Genomic DNA, 19854 nt, shown 5'->3' on the forward strand with positions numbered 1-19854 from the left:
AACTTCCTGTTTTGGATCCATTTTCCGGTCTGAACAGAAGAACGGTGTTTTGTTCGGGAAACTGGCTTGTAACTCGGTAAGAAGTTAAGAAAAGGGTGTCGGGGTTAAATGTGTGTTTGTGCGTGTGTGTGTGTGTGTTTGTGTGTGTGTGTGAAATGTGTTCCAATTTTTGCCCAGCAACTTGAGCAAGAGTATTTAGTAGTACTAAGTGAACTTGAAGTACATGTCATACAGGCTCGAATGGGCTACATTAGTACATGCAGGCTGCTAAATTAATAAATTACAGTTTGAAAAGTGACAGAGAGAGACAGAGACAGAGCTTACAAAAGTTACATGTCTACAAGTTACATTTGGTAGACATGCAATGAATAATACCATCATTTAGTACTATAAATTGTGTAATACAGTTTTCAACTCTTTCTTTTGCAGTTGTCTCGTCGAACCAGAGACATGGCATCAGGCTCAGCAGCTACTGAGCAGCATACCAACAGTAGTTGTTCAGCAAATACTGCATCAGAAGCAGAAAGAGATTCAACAAGAGCAGAGGATGGGCTTGTGCAAGCAGAATCAGAATGTTGTGCTAATGATGACACTGACAGTGTTGGTGGAACAAAATTAATGAAAACAAAGTCTGAAACAAGAAGTGAGCATGTCGCACCTCCAGATCAGGATGGTGCTGCATTTGAAACACAAGCGTGCAATGGACATGTGAATTCAACCCACGCAGAAAATGAGCAGTTAGAAGAAACTGTTTCTTTAAAAGAAAATCTACAAGAGGTAGGTACAGTGTCTGGTTCAACATACTCAGGTATTTGCTCTCCACAGAAGCAAATACTCAATTGTGAGAGCACAAGCAGTAACAGTAATTTAACCAGTGGGGTGTGCTCTTCACTGCAAATAGAGACCACTGAAAACAGTTTCACAGACAGGTTGTGTATCAGTAAATATGATAAGGTCCCTGATGATAAAAACTCACAAAACAGCTCTGAAAGAGATCTTCCAAAAGATGATTGTGATGGGGCTGAATCTGAGAATGATGAGGAAAACGTAAGGCCAGACCCACAGCATGATCGTGAACTCTCAGGAATCGACAGTGAACACTCGGACATCACTGAAGAAGATACCAACGCTGAATCCGCTATTGCAGAGGGACAACACTCCCTCTCAGGCCCAGAACGCAGACGCCACACTGGGCGCAGGCTACGCAGACAGGACGCCGACCCTGTTGATACGCAGTCCAGACGCATCACTCTCCCGGATTCTTTGAGAGCTCAGTGGCGTGAGATTGGCGTTCAGTGGGGACTGCAGGATGACAACGAGATTGCCAGAGTTTTGTTGCGACACTATGAAGACAGGTTAGCTGGCAGACCACCCAGACCTCCTCCCCGCCCCCGCTGCCGTGGATGTGGGGAGGCCTTGGTTCCGGCGCCGTGTGACAACTGTGGGCCCAACCATCACTCTATCAGACTGTCACATAATCGCGATAACACGAACTCAGGGGGTGGGAGGGGTGGCTTTTGTGGTCGTTGTCGTGATTAAACTTGACATTTATTGTGAAAGGAAGCCTTGGTTCAAGTGCTATGCTCTTGACTCTTGTGGTTGTTGTCGCAATTGGATATTAGTGTATAATGGGAGACTTTTCCTTTGACAGTGCACATTTTGCGACAACAAACAAGGTGTATTGGAATAAATAAAAAAATTAGAAAAGAATTTTTTTATATCGTGTACTAGAGCAAAGCATACTGAAAAACATGTTACTGTAACAAACATGTTCCTTCAATCTTTTGTTTTTTCAAAATGTTAAGCTTCCACTTACACAGGAGCCCATCACCCAGATTTATACAAATTCAACTGATAAATGATATCACTTGCCTTGATTTTTCAGTACATAATGCCAGACAAGATTTGTTGTTGATAGGTTTGTAAGCTGTTCTGCTGGTCACTAAGGCTTATTATTGTGATAGTGGAAATTGGATACTCGGTTTATGAAAAAAATTGGTACCGCTTGAGCAGTCCTTGAGGATGAGCATTTGCTTGCTTTTTGTGGCAGTACATTAATACCTGTCATGAAAGGACACCCTTGCGACCAACAGAAAGAGTGGCCTTTCGTAATAGGTATATTTTGGTGAAAATAAGAGATGGACATCAGAATGCATGCTTCAAGAAGTGTCCTCACATCTGAGAGGCCTTGCATTCAAGGCACCACCGGGCACCAGTTTTAGTCCTGAACGGTCGGCATAGCCAAATGAGTTAAAGGGATATTAAAACCCAACAACCAGTCTCAACCTGTGAAGTATTGTTGAGAGATTTTCTTTTTCATTACTTTATTGTCCCATCGCTGGGAAATTCGGGTCGCTTCCTCCCAGTGGAAAGCTAGCAGCAACGGAGTCGCGCTACCCAGGTGTCTGCGTGTTTAGGTGTATTCAGCCACCTGCACTTATGGCAGAATGACCAAGGTCTTTTACGTGCCATTGTGATGACACGGGGGTGGGACATGGCTTCCGTCTCTGGGTCTGCACATAAAGTTGACCCGTGTCCGTCCCGGCCCGAATTCGAACCTGCGACCTTTCGATCACAAGTCCAGTGCTCTACCAACTGAGCTACCCTGATTGTTGTCCTGTTTACTGATAATGTCTGGAAATAGAATAAACTGGTTTGAATGTAAATTCTCACTGTGTGTGTGTGTGTGTGGATACTGTATTGAACTTGTTTTATTCCCACAATTTTTTTTCTTCAAGTTATTTATGTTTCGGGATTTAGCAGATGCATCATCCATTACAGTTCAGCTGATTTCTTTGACTTGTGGTGCTCAAGAACATCAATTATTCAGCCTTTAATTTTGTTTTAACATGGACTTGCCTAAATAAGTGCATGTCTGGTCCATTAATACTAATATTAGTTAGGATCTTCAGCTTCAACTTCCATAGCATGGAGTTTAGATGTGCAAAAGTTTGTGTACAAGTGATGTCTGAAGCTTCTGCTCAATAGGCCATATGGTGCCAGTGTACCATACTGTCACCTTAGTTCACAGACGTGCGCACGCATACACACACGTAAGCTGAATACAATTGCATATTATATACACAAGCACACTCACAATTTAGGCCAATAAAATAAAAACAAAGAAGTGTTTTTAAAGTCATCATTTTTACTTGTCCGATTTGGATCACTTATCACACATACACACAATTGTTCCGTTTGATTCATTTTCAGTGAACCTATTTTCCAGATGTACAGCTCTATATCCATGATGGACAGGAAAATAACACAAACTAATAAACCTCTATATTACTATTATTACTGCGACACAAAAAAAGCAATCATACATACGTCAGAATGTACTCCAACTCTTCACCTTTTCCATAAATGCAGCTGAGACTGTGCCAAAAGGTCAGGTGTCATGTCTACTGTCCCGAATGACACACGATTGCTGACATTTCACCATTGCCAACAGAATAAACAAATAAGAAATAGGTAGAAAATGAATGTGAAAACTGACTTTAATTGTTGATCAGTATTTTCTATACCACTAACAAATAATCTACTTGCACATAGCTGTTTGGCAAATGTATGTTGCATGGGACACACTGACATGAAAGTGGAAGATGTTTTTCCCTCTAGAGAAACTACATATCAAGTTACACTTTTTGTGCTCTTCCATTCCAGTTGGCAATCAATTGTTAACGCATGTTATTAGAAAAAATAGAACGAAAACAGATTAGATAGGATGAAAAATGTACTGGTGATGTCATTTGGGACATACTGACATGAAAACGTCACCTTTTGGCACAGTCTCAGCTATGTACAACTTGCGAAAAAATGTCCTGAAACAGTGTTGAATTATGATAGCTGAAGATATGATCCAATGGCACAACTGAAACTAATGAAATCTGTTGCACTCTTTGATAGGAGCACCAGGGAACACAGGTCCTGTCGACACATCCATCATGAATTCAACTACTTGAAGAATCTGAAAAAAAAAGAAGAAACAAATTAACCTTCCAAAGAGAAATTGAACTGAAACTGAATCGTGTTACATAAGAAAAAAGGTTTTCAGCAAAATTTTATTTTCAAACTATCCCTTCTACAGCGTACAAACACTCAAAAAAGAAGAGGGCATGAAAGAAAACAGCTGAAAACAGCTGAATTCCAGGTTTCTGCAAAATCAAAGTTTCCTGTGACAGGCAGTCACCTATATAATATATTCGAAAATTTTTAATTAAATTTTCATTTGATTAATATACTTACCCGAGTCACATATTAGCATTGACGCAGTCGAGATGCTAGGTAGACTGAAAAAAAAACGCTATCCCGTCTATAGTATAAGGGAAGCAACCCAAGCAAAAAAGTAGCAAGCTTGCTACCCTGGGTTGCCTCCCGTAGCGTGCATCACGCCACAGATCTCGTACCCAATACGAGACACCCTCATTCGACTTCTAGAATACAAAGAAACTAAAAGCGGGGAAGGTGGGAGGGAATTACCTATGTGACTCGGGTAAGTATATTAATCAAATGAAAATTTAATTAAAAATTTTCGATTAAATTACATATTCTTACTCCGAGTCACATATTAGCAGATAACTCCAACAAGGTGGTGGGTAAGATCAAAAAGTTCAAACTCACTCTAAAGTTCTGGAGAGACAAAAGCCAGCTGCCGCCAAGGAAGGAACAGGCCGAGACCCATCCTGACAGAGGGCAGCAATGTCTGCAGAACCTGATAAGACAAAATCCTAGCGCCAGAAGCTGTGCGCAGGACATCATCCAAACCCCATAGGCAAAAAAGGCCAAGGCCCTGGAAAAGAGCTCAGGCCGAGCCGAGGGAAAGATAGCATAAGCTATGACAAGGCGGAAGGCAAGAAAATCCCTTGCCGAGAAACTGGCCCACTGCCAAAAGTCAGGAAAGGATCCCGTGAGAAAGCAACCACTGACTCACTCTAAACCCTTGCCAGGAACTGGCCCACTGCCAAAGGACAGAATCGGACCGAGAACCACCCTGATTGACAGCCGAGATGTCTCTCAGGCAAGAATGCGAAAGACAACCTCAGAGAGCCAGTAAGCTGTGCCCAGCACTTCTTCCAATTTTCTGAACCGTAAAACAGTCCGGAAAAGGACCCCAGTCTTGGATAAACCCGACCAAGTAGAGGGAAGGACAAGCCGCCCTCCCCCCCCTTAAATGGAAGGAAATGCTAATGGCCTGGAAAAGATCCGTGCGTAAGGTTGCCGGCTAAGCCCTGAAAAGGACCGACCCTCACGGAGACCATAAGGCAAACATGCCAAAGTAAGAAAACTTTGGGATGGAGTGAGGCCCAAAGGCCGTTGAGAGAACAGTCAGCTCCGGAAGAGTGACCAAACTCCAAACCGGAAAGAGAGAGACGCCTGAGTATCAAGTACCAGGGTCCACCTCAATGAGCAAAACTCAAGGGAGACGGTCACCAGTCGTCCCTTGCCCCTCCCTGCGCAAGCAGAGAGAGGGGTAAAAAAGGGGACGAAGCGACCTAAGGTAGTGCCTAAGCACCGCAAATGCGGACCCGCAGTGGCCAAATCCTAATGTGACCGGAGACCGGAAACAAAATGACGAAAGCCAGCGTGATCTCAGAGCAGACTGCTTGTAGGTAATTGAAAATGAATCAAAAAACCCGAAACAGAAAGGACGAAGCTGGTAAGAAAGACGGAAAACCGTGAAGCGAACCAGCCGTCAGCCTCCCGAGACCAGAGTTCTCAGTAATAGTCATAGTTGCAAGTGAAGAAGGGGTGACCAGGCCGGAAGCCCAACCCGGCAGAAATCGTCCCAACTCACATCATGCAAGCATGATGGAGAAGAGGAAGAGACGAAATCCGCAGTCACAAGAACCAATTGCCAAAGTCGCAACACGACAGGCAGGAGACTATAACACAGGCTAAGGCCGAGAGCCTTGCTGCCCGTAGGCCGGCCATTGCGCCAAAGTACTCAAAGTACACAGGCACAGTAAGAAACCAAAAGTTTCGGCCGCCGAAAAAGATGCTGGCCTAGAGGCCAGCACCGAGAAAACTGGAACATTAGCTAGACCTCTGCCCACAAAGGGGAGGAGTAGCCAAAAAACCTGAGAAAAAGTGACAAGCCAAGAATGACTTCTCAAACATGCGTTGCCCAGACAATGCACCCTCAGGAAAATCTGAATGTTACTTCCGAGGCCAACTCAAGTGAACCTTAAGTTTGGACGAAACACCAGAACGCGTCTGATCGCTAGAGAAAGACAAAGTCAGACTCGGCGAAAGACAAACCTGGACCAAGTCCAGAAGCTGGTGGCAAGAGAAAACGGGGAAGCCCAAAGGCAGAAACCCCCCTTTAAACGGAAATCGACCTCTCAGCACCCATACGCTGGGAAAGAGAAAGAATGTCGAAGCCCGAAGCCACAAGCACAAGGAAAACAACAACCACCACCTCCAACGGATGAAATGGCTGTTGCTCCCGCCGAGGCTAAAACCCCGAAGCCCTAAGGCCGGCTGTTGTTTCAAAAACCCAGCGTCCTATGACGGCTGTGAAAGAAACAATCTCACCTGAGCTGAGGACGTAGGCCGCTTAGGCTGAGTCCGCTAGGTATAGCCTGCTTAGGAGCGGCCTGCTTTTGCTGCTTTCAAATTAAAGCTCAAAAGAAGGGAACCGCTGTTCTCTGTTGGTCTCAATCCCCTGCTTCTGGCATGAGAGGCCAGGCTGCCGGAGAGAGACCGTCCACCAAGGATGACGAACTGAGAATGTTCCTTGTCGACTCCTCAGAAAACCGGGAGTGGGCAAGAAACAAGTCCCTTCCGCACGAGACCGCATGGAAATAGCGCAGAGAGGACAGCCTCATCTGTGCCTCGTTCACCCTTGTAAGTGTGGAGAGGAGTGAGACTCTTCCTCCGCGTCCTGCCCTTTACTAAGGGGAAAGGGCGCCAAGGAATCTGCCAGAGCGCGAGAAAGCGCCCGCAGGAGAGTCTCGGAAATGGAACTGAGTTCCAAAAGTTGTCAGCCCCCTTCCTCAGAGAATAGGAGATTCTGCCCATAGAACGGCAGAACCGAATCCTTCCTCAACGGCTTCGTAAGAAGCGAAAGAAGTTCCGGCGTGACCGAAAAACGGTGCGCGCGGACGGGGAAAGGCCAACAGGCAGCTACGAGACGACCTTGGCCAAGGCAACTTCCTCTGGTCCGCTAAGGGCACGAAGGAGGAAGCCTGCGCAGGAGCGGCAAGGCATTCCGATGCCAGCTCCGAAGCTGAACCCTGAGGAACCAGCAACGAAACCGACGCCGGAGGCCACCCCCTGTCGAAGAGGGGGGCTCGGCGAAAAGGCAAAAAGGCGAAAAGCTACTAAGGGCGATTCTTCAAACCAGAAGTAGCTGCTTCCTCTTTGCCGACCGAAGTCCTTCCTGTTGGCAATCGATTGTGCTCATTCCCTAACTGAGAGGAGGATGAGAGGAATCAAAACCAAGGAAAGTGGGAGAGAGGAGCTCGCGGCCACCACCGGAGTGTGTGGATGCTGCTGTCCCAACAGAGGCAAGAAGCCTGTATGCCCATAGGGCAAGCCTTGTTCGAAATTCACCGGCGACCAAACGGAAGCAGCGGGAACTGAACCGGAAAATCCGGGAGGAGCCGGAAGTGCGGCAGCAACAGCAGCGCTATGCCAAAGCTGGTGCTGAGCCACCTACGAGCTGAAGCTCGGAACCCAAAGGTAGGCCGTAGGCCAGAACCGGAAGTGACAGTAACCTGTGCACTACCCGCTTGACCTACCCTCCTGCCAAGGCCGGAAGCGAAGCTGCCGGAAATGGCTGCCGTGCAAAGGGCAAAGCTCAAACCGGAAAGGGCCATGGGCTGCCCACACCCCGATGAACTAACATTTCCAGCCGGAGCCGGAAGAGAAGCTGTCGCGGACGACTGCTTACGTATAGCGCAGCTCAAGCCAGATGGGATCATTATTTGTCCACCTTCCAACGAGGCACTACTTCCGTGAACCGGAAGTGCCGCTGTCGCGTACGACTGCCGACGTAAGGCAAGGCTCGAACCGGACGTGACAGTAGCCTGTGCACTAACCAGTGAACCTACACTTCCGGTCGGAACCGGAAGAACAGCTGTCGCGGGCGACCGCTGTCATAGGACAAGGCTCGAGCCAGACGTGACAGTAGTCTGTGCACTAGCAAGTGAACCTCTACTTCCGGCCGGAGCTGGAAGCGGCTGCCGCGAACGACTGCTGACGTAAATTCGGAAGCTGGCCAGAGCCGCCGAAGGCAGCTGCTCCTCGTACACGGACCCGAAGTCCGAAACGCCACCTGAAGGGGACGGCTCATAGCCAAAAGAACCCGACAAATGACGCTGCGAGGTAAGGCCGTAAGCCGAACGCCCATCCTGTTGGCCATCGATGAAACTCGCACCCCTGACTAAGAGGAAGATGAGAGTCACCAACGACCGAAGGCAGCTGAAGAGAGGAGCTAGCGGCCACCACCGAAGTGGGTGGCTGCTGCTGTCCCAACAGAGGCAAAAAGCCTGTATGCCCAGGAGAACCACCGTATTCGAAATTCACCGGCGACACAACGGAAGCAGCGGGAACCGAACCGGAAAAGCCGGGAGGAGCAGGGAGTGCAGACGCAACAGCAGAACTATGCCATAGCTGGTGCTGAGGAGTCTGCAAGCCACAACCCGGAAGCCCTAGGCCGGAACCGGAAGTGACAGATGACTGTGCACGACCCGTTTGACCTACATTTCCTGCCCAGGCAGGAAGAGCAGCTGCCGGAAACGGCTGCTGTAGCAGGGCAAGGCTCGAACCGGAAGGGACCATGGGCTGTCCGCAAACCAGTGAACCAACACTTCCGGCCGGAGCCAGAAGCGAAGCTGCCGCGGACGGCTGCTTACGTAATTCGTAGCTCAAACCGGCAGGGACCATGGTCTGTCCGCTGTCCAGTGAACCACTACTTCCGGCCGGAGCCGGAAGGGAAGCTGCCGCGGACGGCTGCTTACGTAATTCGTAGCTCAAACCTGCAGGGACCATGGTCTGTCCGCTGTCCAGTGAACCACTACTTCCGGCCGGAGCCGGAAGGGAAGCTGCCGCGGACGGCTGCTTACGTAATTCGTAGCTCAAACCGGCAGGGACCATGGTCTGTCCGCTGTCCAGTGAACCACTACTTCCGGCCGGAGCCGGAAGTGCAGCTGCCGCGGACGGCTGCTGCGAGCACATACCTTGTGACGACCGTATCCCAAAAGGGACCTGCTCAGGTGCACTCCCGCAAGCGGTAGCCACCGAGCGCCGGCCGAGAAGAGAAACGCCTCCCTGTTCACCGCCTCCAGCACCAACGCCGAAGCCAGCAGGCTGGACAGGTGATCCGGAAACAACAGGAACACAGGAAGCCAACGACCGAGGGTCGCACACCCCCGGGAGGGAGGCAGAGCTGGAAACAGGGTCCGTCCGCGCCATCTCAATTTCTGGAAGCAAAGAGGACAAAAGGCTAGCCACAAGAGTGCCAGCCTCCGGCACAGGCGCCGGGTTTGAAACGGACGTGGTAGCGGTAATGCCCGCCGCCCGCGAGCCAGACGAAGTTTCCTCCGGCGCCGAAATGGGCACCGAAAAAACGAAGTTAGTCTTCGGGTCAGAAACGTGAACCGTGGGGTTCCTAGCCGAAGAAGTAGAAGCCGAGGACTTAGGTTTGCCAGGGCCTTTGCCCTTACTCTCGGCCTTAGCCGCTCGCTTTTTCTCACTATCAGACATGCTGTCACGCGAGAAAACAAACTACTGAAAATACACAAGTCTCTAGGACGTTAAAACTTCAGCAGAATAAACTAGCACAAAGTACAAGTTACAAGCAGGTAATAGTGCTACTGGTCGACGCTAAAAGTCCGAGCACGGACCCAAACTAACCAGCAAAAAACACCACGTGTAAGCGAAAAATGGCGACCAAAATGGCGGCCACAGCAACAAACTACCGAGCAAAATTCACAAGTCCGCGGACGAGAAAATTCTCAGCAGAATGGCAAAGCAAACAACAACAAAATGGAACAATCTCACCGCTAGAAACAGCTATGAGCAGACGGGGAGCCGAGGCTGGTGGGTGTCAAGCAGACAGCAAAGAACAGCCTAGGAGCGAAATCAAGCACGACCTGTCTCTCTGGCTGAAAGATGTCGAATGAGGGTGTCTCGTATTGGGTACGAGATCTGTGGCGTGATGCACGCTACGGGAGGCAACCCAGGGTAGCAAGCTTGCTACTTTTTTGCTTGGGTTGCTTCCCTTATACTATAGACGGGATAGCGTTTTTTTTTCAGTCTACCTAGCATCTCGACTGCGTCAATGCTAAATATGTGACTCGGAGTAAGAATATGTAATATATTACACAATATAACCCTAATAATAATATGTAATTTTTTAGAATGCAAACAATGTTAATGTTTCCACACTTAGAGATACAAACTCAAACGTGAATGAGCAACCAATTTTCTGTGTTTGGTTATTAACAAATTACAATACAATTCAACTTTTAAACATTAACAAATTATATCGTTGTTTTACAAATGTGCAGCTGTAAAGTGCAGACTTACCTGAAATAAATTATAATCTATTACACCATTGGTACAAAATAAGCTTCAAGATGACTGTCTGCATATAATAAATTCTAACCTGCCCTTGCAATCACCTCTCATCAACAACAACCTGCCCTTGCAATCACCTCTCAACAACAACCTGCCCTTGCAATCACCTCTCAACAACAACAACCTGCCCTTGCAATCACCTCTCATCAACAACAACCTGCCCATAATGACCACCCACAAGGATCCCCGACAATTTTTTGTCCATATAATTCACGTTTGCATGACGACCACTTTTAGTCAGTCCCTTTGGTGCTTATTATAGACAGGTTTGACTGTAACTGCATTTCTTTTCAAATAATCTTGAAATTACCATAAAATCAAGACTGGTCACATCTATTTCTTGCGCTTGGCCAAAAAGTCTGCTGCTTCGTCAAATTCTTTTTCACCAATGTTCAGCATCAACCCGCTGGCTGTCAGGTAGACTCTGTTCTGGGACTGTGCAATCTGTAACAACAAGCATACCATGCAATATTTTTTATGTGTTAACGAAGAACGCTAAACATTTAGTCAGGTTTTCTTACAATGTAGATACAAGAATCTGATTTTTAATTTGATTATCAAAAGAAGTGTATGATACAATTAACATTTCCATGTGCAAATGCAGAAAGCATATATTTTACATCTCTTTGTAGCATCTGACAAAAGCACGAGATTTTCTTACAATTGAGATACAAGAATCTGATTTCTAATGCCAGAGACAATCATACAAGCCACTCGGTAATACTAATGTATACCAAACACAGCACAACCACCTTCAATGAAAGTAAAACAACACATACAGTTGGGACAACTTTAAATGCAGAACATTTAAATGAAGAACAGCCACGGCCTGTCCACTACTCCACACACAAACCTAAGAGAATAGCTCAAATGTTGACCCATAATAAAACGTTGAAGAACACCGAAGGGACACTTTATGGGCCTCGCGGAAAACTGCATTTTTGTCCCAACAAACTGAACTCAAATCAGTTTTAACATACAACAGGATGCGTTGACCGCAAGCAGCAGTTCATAAGCCTTTATCATGACACAGGTATTGTTACTTACCGTCCTGGCGATATTCTGAGCAGCCCTGATTTTTCTCAGCTTCAAGTAACCCGGGTTAGCTTGGACAGCTTGACCAAGCTGAGCAGCAGGTTAAGGCAAACAAAATGTTTGTACATTTTCTCCCATCATTTTCTATGGGTAACCCAAACACATATGTTGATGCATTAATATGATACATGTAGTAATATCAATTAATGACTAGTGAATGTTCCTAGTATCCCATGCAGCATGTGCGCACACACAACACACAGAGCTTCTTCTTCTTCTGTGTTCGTGAGCTGAAACTCCCATGTACATGTGTTTTTGCACGAGTGTATTTTCACGTGTATGACCGTTTTTACCCCGCCATTTAGGCAGCCATCTGCCACTTTTGGAGGAAGTATGCTGGGTATTTTACCCACCGAACTCTGACATGGATTACAGGATCTTTTCCGTGCGCACTTGGTCTTGTACTTGCGTGTACACACGAAGGGGGACAAGGCACTAGCAGGTCTGCATATAATTTGACCTGGGAGATCGGAAAAATCTCCACCTTAACCCAGCAGGTGCAGCCAGGATTCGAACCCACAACCATCCGCTTTGGAGGCCGGCATCTTATCACCAAGCCATCGCGCCCGTCACACACAGAGCTGAAGAAAACATTCCTGCCTCCCCCCTCAAATAGTCTTCCAACGATTTACACACAGAGCTGAAGAAAATATTCCTGCCTCCCCCCTCAAATAGTCTTCCAACGATTTACACACAGAGCTGAAGAAAATATTCCTGCCTCCCCCCTCAAATAGTCTTCCAACGATTTACACACAGAGCTGAAGAAAATATTCCTGCCTCCCCCCTCAAATAGTCTTCCAACGATTTACACACAGAGCTGAAGAAAACATTCCTGCCTCCCCCCTCAAATAGTCTTCCAACGATTTACTTCTATGATGATAAAAACCATGGGAAGGATCTAGACAGAAAGCCATCAACCCAGCCATAAAGTCCAAAGGATACAAGTACTGCGGCCTGAGCTTCTCCCTCTGCTTGCACAACCTTCTGCTGCTTCTCCTGCTTGGCCTTCTCCACCACAAACTGCGCTCGCTGGGCCTCTTGTTGGGCCACCTGGGGACAGAAAAACAAGCATCTCCACATAAACAACAAGCTAGGATGACCAACTTTTAAGTTGACAAAGAGCGCACATAAACGTTGAATATTGAGCGTGACCGTTCAGACAAAATACTAGCAAAGCACGCTGCAGTGCACACCATTGGCATTGTCAACAGCTGGAGTAGAACCAGTAGCACAGTGGCTGGCTGGACTGCTGTTGATCGATAGGAGTTGACCAAGATACAGAACTCGGCTACTTATTATTATCAGTACTGCTTCAATGCACAGCACGTCACTTTTAACAGCAGTTTCAATGAAGATGATGAAACGTTCCTTCCTTTCAAGTTAATTCAATGGTAGAATCCCGAATTGCGAATGGAGCCCTTTACCCAGCGACTAGAAGTAGAACAAATCGATTTTCTCCTGACTGGAAAAAAGTGTGGTTGAAAGTTTGAACCAGGTGTGTACATAAACCACAGCCGGCTTGATTCTTCAGCCGGGATTTGTGTAGCTACAAAGGTAAGCCTACATGTCCATATAAGGGACATACGGCATGCTCATTGTGGCAAAGGTGTAGTCGCACTCAGTGCGTTTGGTTCAATGGTGCTTTCAAAAAAGATCCACATATCAATATTGCAATGCTGAATCGTCAAAGGAGATTCTAACACACTGACTAGAACGGGCAGCTTTAAACAAAAAAGTGTACCTGAAAGTTTGAACCAGGTGTGTTTATAAACCACAGCTGGCTTGATTCTTCAGCCAGGTATTTGTGTAGCTACAAAGGTAAGCCTACACATCCATACAGAGGACATACGGCATGCTCATTGTAGCAAAGATCAGTGTGCTTCTTTTAATGGTGGTTTCAAAGAAGATAATTTCAGTTTCCATGTCTCAACGTTACAATGCCGAATTGTCAAAGGAGACTCGTACACAGTGACAAGAGAGGGGTAAGCTATATAAATTATTATGTGACTGAAAGTTTGAACCAGGTGTGTATAACAAACCACAGCTGGCTTGATTCATTAGTCAGGTATTTGTGTAGCTACAAAGGTAAGCCTACATGTCCATATAAGGGACATACGGCATGCTCATTGTAGAGCTCTTTTTTTTTTTAAAGCTGTGGTCGCACTCAGTGTGTTCCTGTCAATGGTGGGTTCAATGAAGATAATTACAGTTTCCACATTTCAATGTTACAATGCTGAATTGTCAAAGGAGACCCTAACACACTGACTAGAATTGGCAGCTATACAAAAAATAAGTGTAGCTGAAAGTTTGAACCTGATGTGTATATAAACCACAGATGGCTTGATTCTTCAGCCAGGATTTGTGTAGCTACAAAGGTAAGCCTACACATCCATACAGAGGACATGCGGCATGCTCACTGTAGCAAAGCTGTAGTCGCACTCAGGGCGTTTGGTTCAATAGTGGTTTTAAAAAAGATCCACATTTCAATACAGTAAAACCTGCGAGCAAAGGACACCCTTGGGGAACCTTGCCACTGTCCTTTGTACAAAGGTGTCCTTTCTTTTGAATATGAATGCGCAGACATTTTTTGGGAAGAAAAAAAACAGCCAAATAGTTTTATTCTAAACTGTGCATTACATGTAGTCATACAGAAAGTGACAAAGAAAACAAGTTCAACATGCAACATGTATGTACAAAACCAGAATCAGTCTGGCTTGGTTCAGACGCACATCTTCAGAATGCTACTCAAGTTCATGACAGCTGTCAGCATTTCAGGGTGAACGGAGAACGAGCGAGAGAGAGAACGAGCGAGAGGGAGGGAGAGAGAGAGAGAGAGAGAGAGAGAGAGAGAGAGAGAGAGAGAGAGAACGACTGAGCGAGAGAGAGAGAGAGAGAGAACAGAGAACGAGCGATAGCGAGAACGAGCAAGAGAGAGAGAGAGAGAACGACTAAGCGAGAGAGAGAGAGAGAGAGAACGACTGAGCGAGAGAGAGAGAGGACGAGCGAGAGAGAGAACGAGCGAGAGAGAGAAAGAGGTGCAATCGGTTTCTTATCTGAAGCAATGGGCCATTCACGGGAATATTCTTTGATCGAGCTCTCGAAAACCACTCGAAGAGTTCGCCGTTCAATTTCTTTATCACATCGACTCTTTCTTCTAAAGTCAGAAATTTCCGTTTTGACATGATGAGACCGCGATCGACGAAGGATGAGACGAAGATGCATCACAGTACAGAAAGTAGAAACCCTAACTTGTTTTTGTTTGTGAGTTCAGTTTAATTCACGGCATCGACCAATGAGCGTGCACCATACAAAAAATCAATCTTTCAAGTGCTGTCGTTGGCTTACAAAATAAGCTTCTCGCGCGTTCACATCGCCAGCGAGAATTTGCAGAACCAAGATGGCGGACCGTTGTTGACAGGTAACGAACCAAATCGGGACCAAAAAAGAGTGTCCGCGTCCGCGCCTTTGAGGTGTCCGCTCTTTTAAGGTGTTTTTGAGTGTAAAATACATCCGTCCTCACTTGAAGTGTCCGTTATGCAAAGGTGTCCGCCGAATTAAGGGTCCGCTGGATGCAGGTTTTACTGTATTGCAATGCTGAATTGTCAAAGGAGATTCTTACACACCAACTAGAACGGGCAGCTATAAACAAAAAAGTGTAGCTGAAAGTTTGAACCCGATGTGTATATAAACCACAGCTGGCTTGATTCTTCAGCCAGGTATTTGTGTAGCTACAAAGGTAAGCCTACACATCCATACAGAGGACATGCGGCATGCTCATTGTAGCAAAGATGTAGTCGCACTCAGTGTGCTTCTTTTAATGGTGGTTTCAAAGAAGATAATTGCAGTTTCCACGTCTCAACGTTACAATGCCAAATTGTCAAAGGAGACTCGTACACAGTGACAAGAGAGGGGTAAGCTATATAAATTATTATGTGGCTGAAAGTTTGAACCAGGTGTGTATAACAAACCACAGTTGGCTTGATTCATCAGTCAGGTATTTGTGTAGCTACAAAGGTAAGCCTACATGTCCATACAGGGGACATACGGCATGCTCATTGTAGCAAAGCTGTAGTCGCACTCAGTGCGTTTCTTTCCATGGTGGTTTCAATGAAAAAACAAAACAACATTCAGACCTGCCAAACCTTGTGAGGCCTCACGTATAGCTGCCTTGTGAAGCCTCACGTATAGCAGCCTTGTGAAGCCTCACGTATAGCAGCCTTGTGAAGCCTCACGTATAGCAGCCTTGTGAAGCCTCATGTATAGCAGCCTTGTGAAGCCTCACGTATAGCAGCCTTGTGAATAGCAATTTAGATTTTTGTTGCAATTTTCAGCGTTGTAAATGATGTTTGAGTGTAGCATAACATTTTCTAAAATGTGTCCCTACATCCGCATTTATGCCATCTTGCGCAAGAATAGACATTTTTAATAAAGTTTTGCGAGAATGCAGGAACATAAAATACCCAGTGTTTGCACTCCCGCTTTTTGGAGTAGATGACTTTTTATGACCAATTTTGTGACCACTGCACCGAGTAGGAGGCCGAATTGAGTACCAGGACTCACAAAAAATATTAAACAGTTGTTATTATTTGTTTAAGCATAGCAATCTTTAGCTTGGTGCAGCAGTGTAGCAAGTGCTCTTAAAATGTAGCATGCAGTCCTGAGACATCCTGCTTGCTGGCTCGCGCGCAGAGAAAATTTGTCCCTCTTTATCTTCACTCTTGCTTGCTGCAAAATCCCTCACGTGGAGGTTTTTTTTTAGACAGGCCAGGCACTGGTTTTCCCTTGACTGCATGCTATGCTAGCAGCTCTGTACATCTAGCCCAATCACTGGGTTTTGCCTTTCATGTCAGGCACCACAGTATTTCTCTCTACCTGCTTGGCCTCAACAGCAGCTGTGTATTCACGCCCAAAGCTGAGTTCTGTGATGGAGACGTCGTCCAGGATGATGTTGAAATCCTTGGCACGCTCGGTAAGTTCTCGGCGAATCAACAAGGACACCTGCGAACGCTGCGTGATCAACTGGGAGGCGTTGAACTTCGCAACCACACTCTTCAACACCTAAAAACACAAGGAAGAAAAATGTTTCGTTTATCAATTATTACAATTTTTTTTAATCACATTGCAACTTCGTAAGTGGTCAGAAAGTCACTTTCTGTGTATTGCTATTCCTCTCGGTATGTCTGAACAATGATGTGATGAGGACAGCACCATACTCTATCCCTAGATTCCCTCTCCCTGCTCTACTAGGCTCACACACACGAACTAGCCACCGAACTAGCAATGAGAAGTTGAAATTGCACCAAACTCTGTTATTTCAAATACGAACCCGGCCAACTCAAATCATATGATTGAACCATCAAATTAACAAAGACTACAGACCACTGATAATGATATAGATAAACAATAACAACAACAGTGAACAAGAGCGATATATATATATACAGCTTGACTCAATTTTACAACCATGATATGTACATCATTATACGTGGTTTCAATTTAGCCTACGCTATTTTAAGACAGCTTGACGCAATTTTACAACCATAATACGTACATCATTATACGTGGTTTCAAAAAACGCAGCACAATCTCTGAAAAACAATGGAAACAGCGTCTCACCTCGTTGACGATGGAAGGCAGCACCCTCTCATCAAAGTCGGTCCCCAGGGTGCGGTAGATAGTGGGCAGGGCCGAGGAGAGAGGGCGTGACAGCACACGCAGGGAGATGTTCACCATCTGGAGATCTGAACACATCACACCAAACAAGTCGATTAAAAAACCCATTTTCACTTCAGAGGTGCAACGTTACAGCAACACAGGTAACCAAAATGTTCTTATTTGAGAATGTAACCCCTGAAATGAAGAATTGAAAAGCAGCAAGAGAGATTATGCAAATAAGGACTAAAAATAGATCAGTGACATCCGCTCATTCAGCATCAGCGCAGCAACCTTACAAGGTCTTGAAGACGCGCAGTGTTATTCTCAGAACTTGGTCTTCAGTCACGGATGCATATTTTTTTGATCAGACGAATTGCTCTAGCCCCTCACCGGCCGACTGTCTCATATTTTTGACATGTAGGCGGTCTTCTGACCATCAATTTTCCTAATTATGTGTGCGTGTGCATGCATGCTTGTTTGTATCTATTGCCAAAAAAAGGAATTCTCTTCCCTTCCCCTCAGTCCCACCATCACAATTAATAGAACAAAGCTGTTGCTATTAGCTTTACCTTTGCTTCCAGTGGGTGAAGAGATTTTGCGAGGGCGGGAACGAATATCATAGATGATGGGGTACTGGAACCATGGTACCCTGAAAGACATTAGCTATGTTAACACTTATAATACACAAAACAGAAAAGAAAACAAAATGGAAATCATGAACACAAATAACACACTCAGAGCTTCCGTCTGTCAAAACAACTCGAAAGCAAACAAATATACGCAAACAGAACAGTGGAAACCCTTTTTAAGACCTCCAGTAATATGAGAAATTCAGGTTTTAAAAAGGAGAGAGTCTTCAAATGGGGGTTAATTAACAGAGGTTATTAACAGAAAGTCTGCAAAAGCAAGGTCTTAAATTAGGTTAAAAGGAAGGTTCCACTGCCCTCCTGAAGCGTACAGCTTTCAATGTGTTTCACATAGTACAGTAGCAAGTGAAATAATACTATTAAATAATATGCTATTTCACTCAAATTTAAAAAGGAAAATTACAAGTCTGCACAAATGAAAAAATTATCTGAGCTTTGTAACAACACTGATCGAACTGGCTATAATTCTAAAATAATACCATACAAATTTGCATAGTATTACTATATATACGGAGTCACAGTCACAGAATATATATAAGGCCAAAAAAAAAAAAGTTGTATGTTTCTGGTCACCCGACCCTACCTAGTTTTTTCCCGCCAACCCTAGACTTTTTTTTTATTGCATTTGTAAAAAGAAAATGAAAAAAAAAGCGTCAAAACGAAAGTAACAGACGGCAGACGACACAAGGGGGATAACCCCGCATCCCTTTTGTCTCATTTGTTTTGTAATGTGTTGACTTTCTCTTTGTATAGTAAGTCCAGTCTCTTTGCGTCACTGTATTATGTATAGTTATTTTCTACCCTGACAACAACAACAACAAAAAATCCCTACCTACCTACCCTATTTTTTGTAGCCATGTTACCAGAAACTTACAACTTTTTGTTGTTGGCCTAAATATTCAAGCACAAAGAACACAGTACAGCAACGCACCTGAAATGCAGTCCTTCAATATACACATCCTCCTGCACACCTCCAAGACGACTGAAGATGATTGCTCGGTGACCACCCTCCACTGAAAATAATTGACAACATTTTAAGCATTATCTAAGAACGTGGGGACAAACAGAAACTAGTTACAGTGCTAAAGTCAGAAAAAGAAAGGAAGCTTTACATTCACTGATTCTCAGTGGTAAGCTGATCGATGCAGCACACTGCACTGTGGATAATGATTCATAAAACGTCTCGATTTAAATATCGTCAATAAATAAGAATAAACACAGACAGGTTTATTTGATTGTCAGTTTATATACTGCAGAATAAACCTGATGTCTTCGTTATCATAAATTTCGTCATGTTGTCAGTTTGCTTCCATTCCAAGGTAGAGCTAGATCGTAGATGAGAGGGGGAGATTGACAAGATTTTGAGCAAAAACACTTTCCGCATACTTGTATGCTTTGTACTAATGATGTAAAATATATTATAATTCCTTGCAGTCTTCAAAATAACTCTGATAACAAGTTAACTCCAATAACTTAAAAAAAAAAAGAAAGATGTACATTAATCTCTAGCAGCAATACATTACGCAAAAGTTTCTGCAGGTGCCCTGAAGCCTGCACGTGTTGCCTGGCCAGAAATACCTGTGTAAACAGACTGTGACACCCCATAAGCAAGAGCTCCTGCTGCAGCTAGGAAACCAATGCCCGTTCCGAAGCCTTTTCCGCCTGATTTCAGGCGCCCTGCAAGATCTCCCATCTTTTTTGGATCCATTTTGTTGTCTGATGTAAATCCTTGCCCTCTTGCCGACTACTGCATGCGCCTTGAGGTCACCGGAAGTAGACAATTTTGAGCACACACACAAATAAGATTATAAGAGTACACAGAAGTTGATGACGTTAACTTTCGTTTATAAGATTTCCACGCACTTTTTCC

At 45.2% G+C, this 19854-nt stretch overlaps 2 protein-coding genes across 2 annotated transcripts; one reads left to right on the forward strand and one right to left on the reverse strand.

The window, feature by feature from the left end:
- Positions 1 to 21: 21 nt before the first annotated feature.
- Positions 22 to 2311, forward strand: LOC138978132 (uncharacterized). The gene is made up of 2 exons (XM_070350781.1): positions 22 to 76; positions 430 to 2311. Exon 2 carries the CDS (start codon positions 451 to 453, stop codon positions 1537 to 1539), a length of 1089 nt encoding a protein of 362 aa, XP_070206882.1. The 5' UTR covers positions 22 to 76; positions 430 to 450; the 3' UTR covers positions 1540 to 2311.
- Positions 2312 to 3795: 1484 nt separating this feature from the next.
- LOC138978133 (prohibitin-2-like) lies at positions 3796 to 19756 on the reverse strand. Its single transcript, XM_070350782.1, has 9 exons — positions 19563 to 19756; positions 18916 to 18997; positions 17907 to 17986; positions 17299 to 17423; positions 16555 to 16740; positions 12625 to 12732; positions 11635 to 11712; positions 10898 to 11031; positions 3796 to 3970 (listed from the first exon to the last, which is right to left on the reverse strand). Exons 1-8 carry the CDS (start codon positions 19690 to 19692, stop codon positions 10921 to 10923), a joined length of 900 nt encoding a protein of 299 aa, XP_070206883.1. The 5' UTR covers positions 19693 to 19756; the 3' UTR covers positions 3796 to 3970; positions 10898 to 10920.
- Positions 19757 to 19854: the final 98 nt, after the last annotated feature.

The sequence above is a fragment of the Littorina saxatilis genome, linkage group LG10 (genome assembly GCF_037325665.1).
Source record: "Littorina saxatilis isolate snail1 linkage group LG10, US_GU_Lsax_2.0, whole genome shotgun sequence".
In the NCBI taxonomy this organism is placed as follows: domain Eukaryota; kingdom Metazoa; phylum Mollusca; class Gastropoda; order Littorinimorpha; family Littorinidae; genus Littorina; species Littorina saxatilis.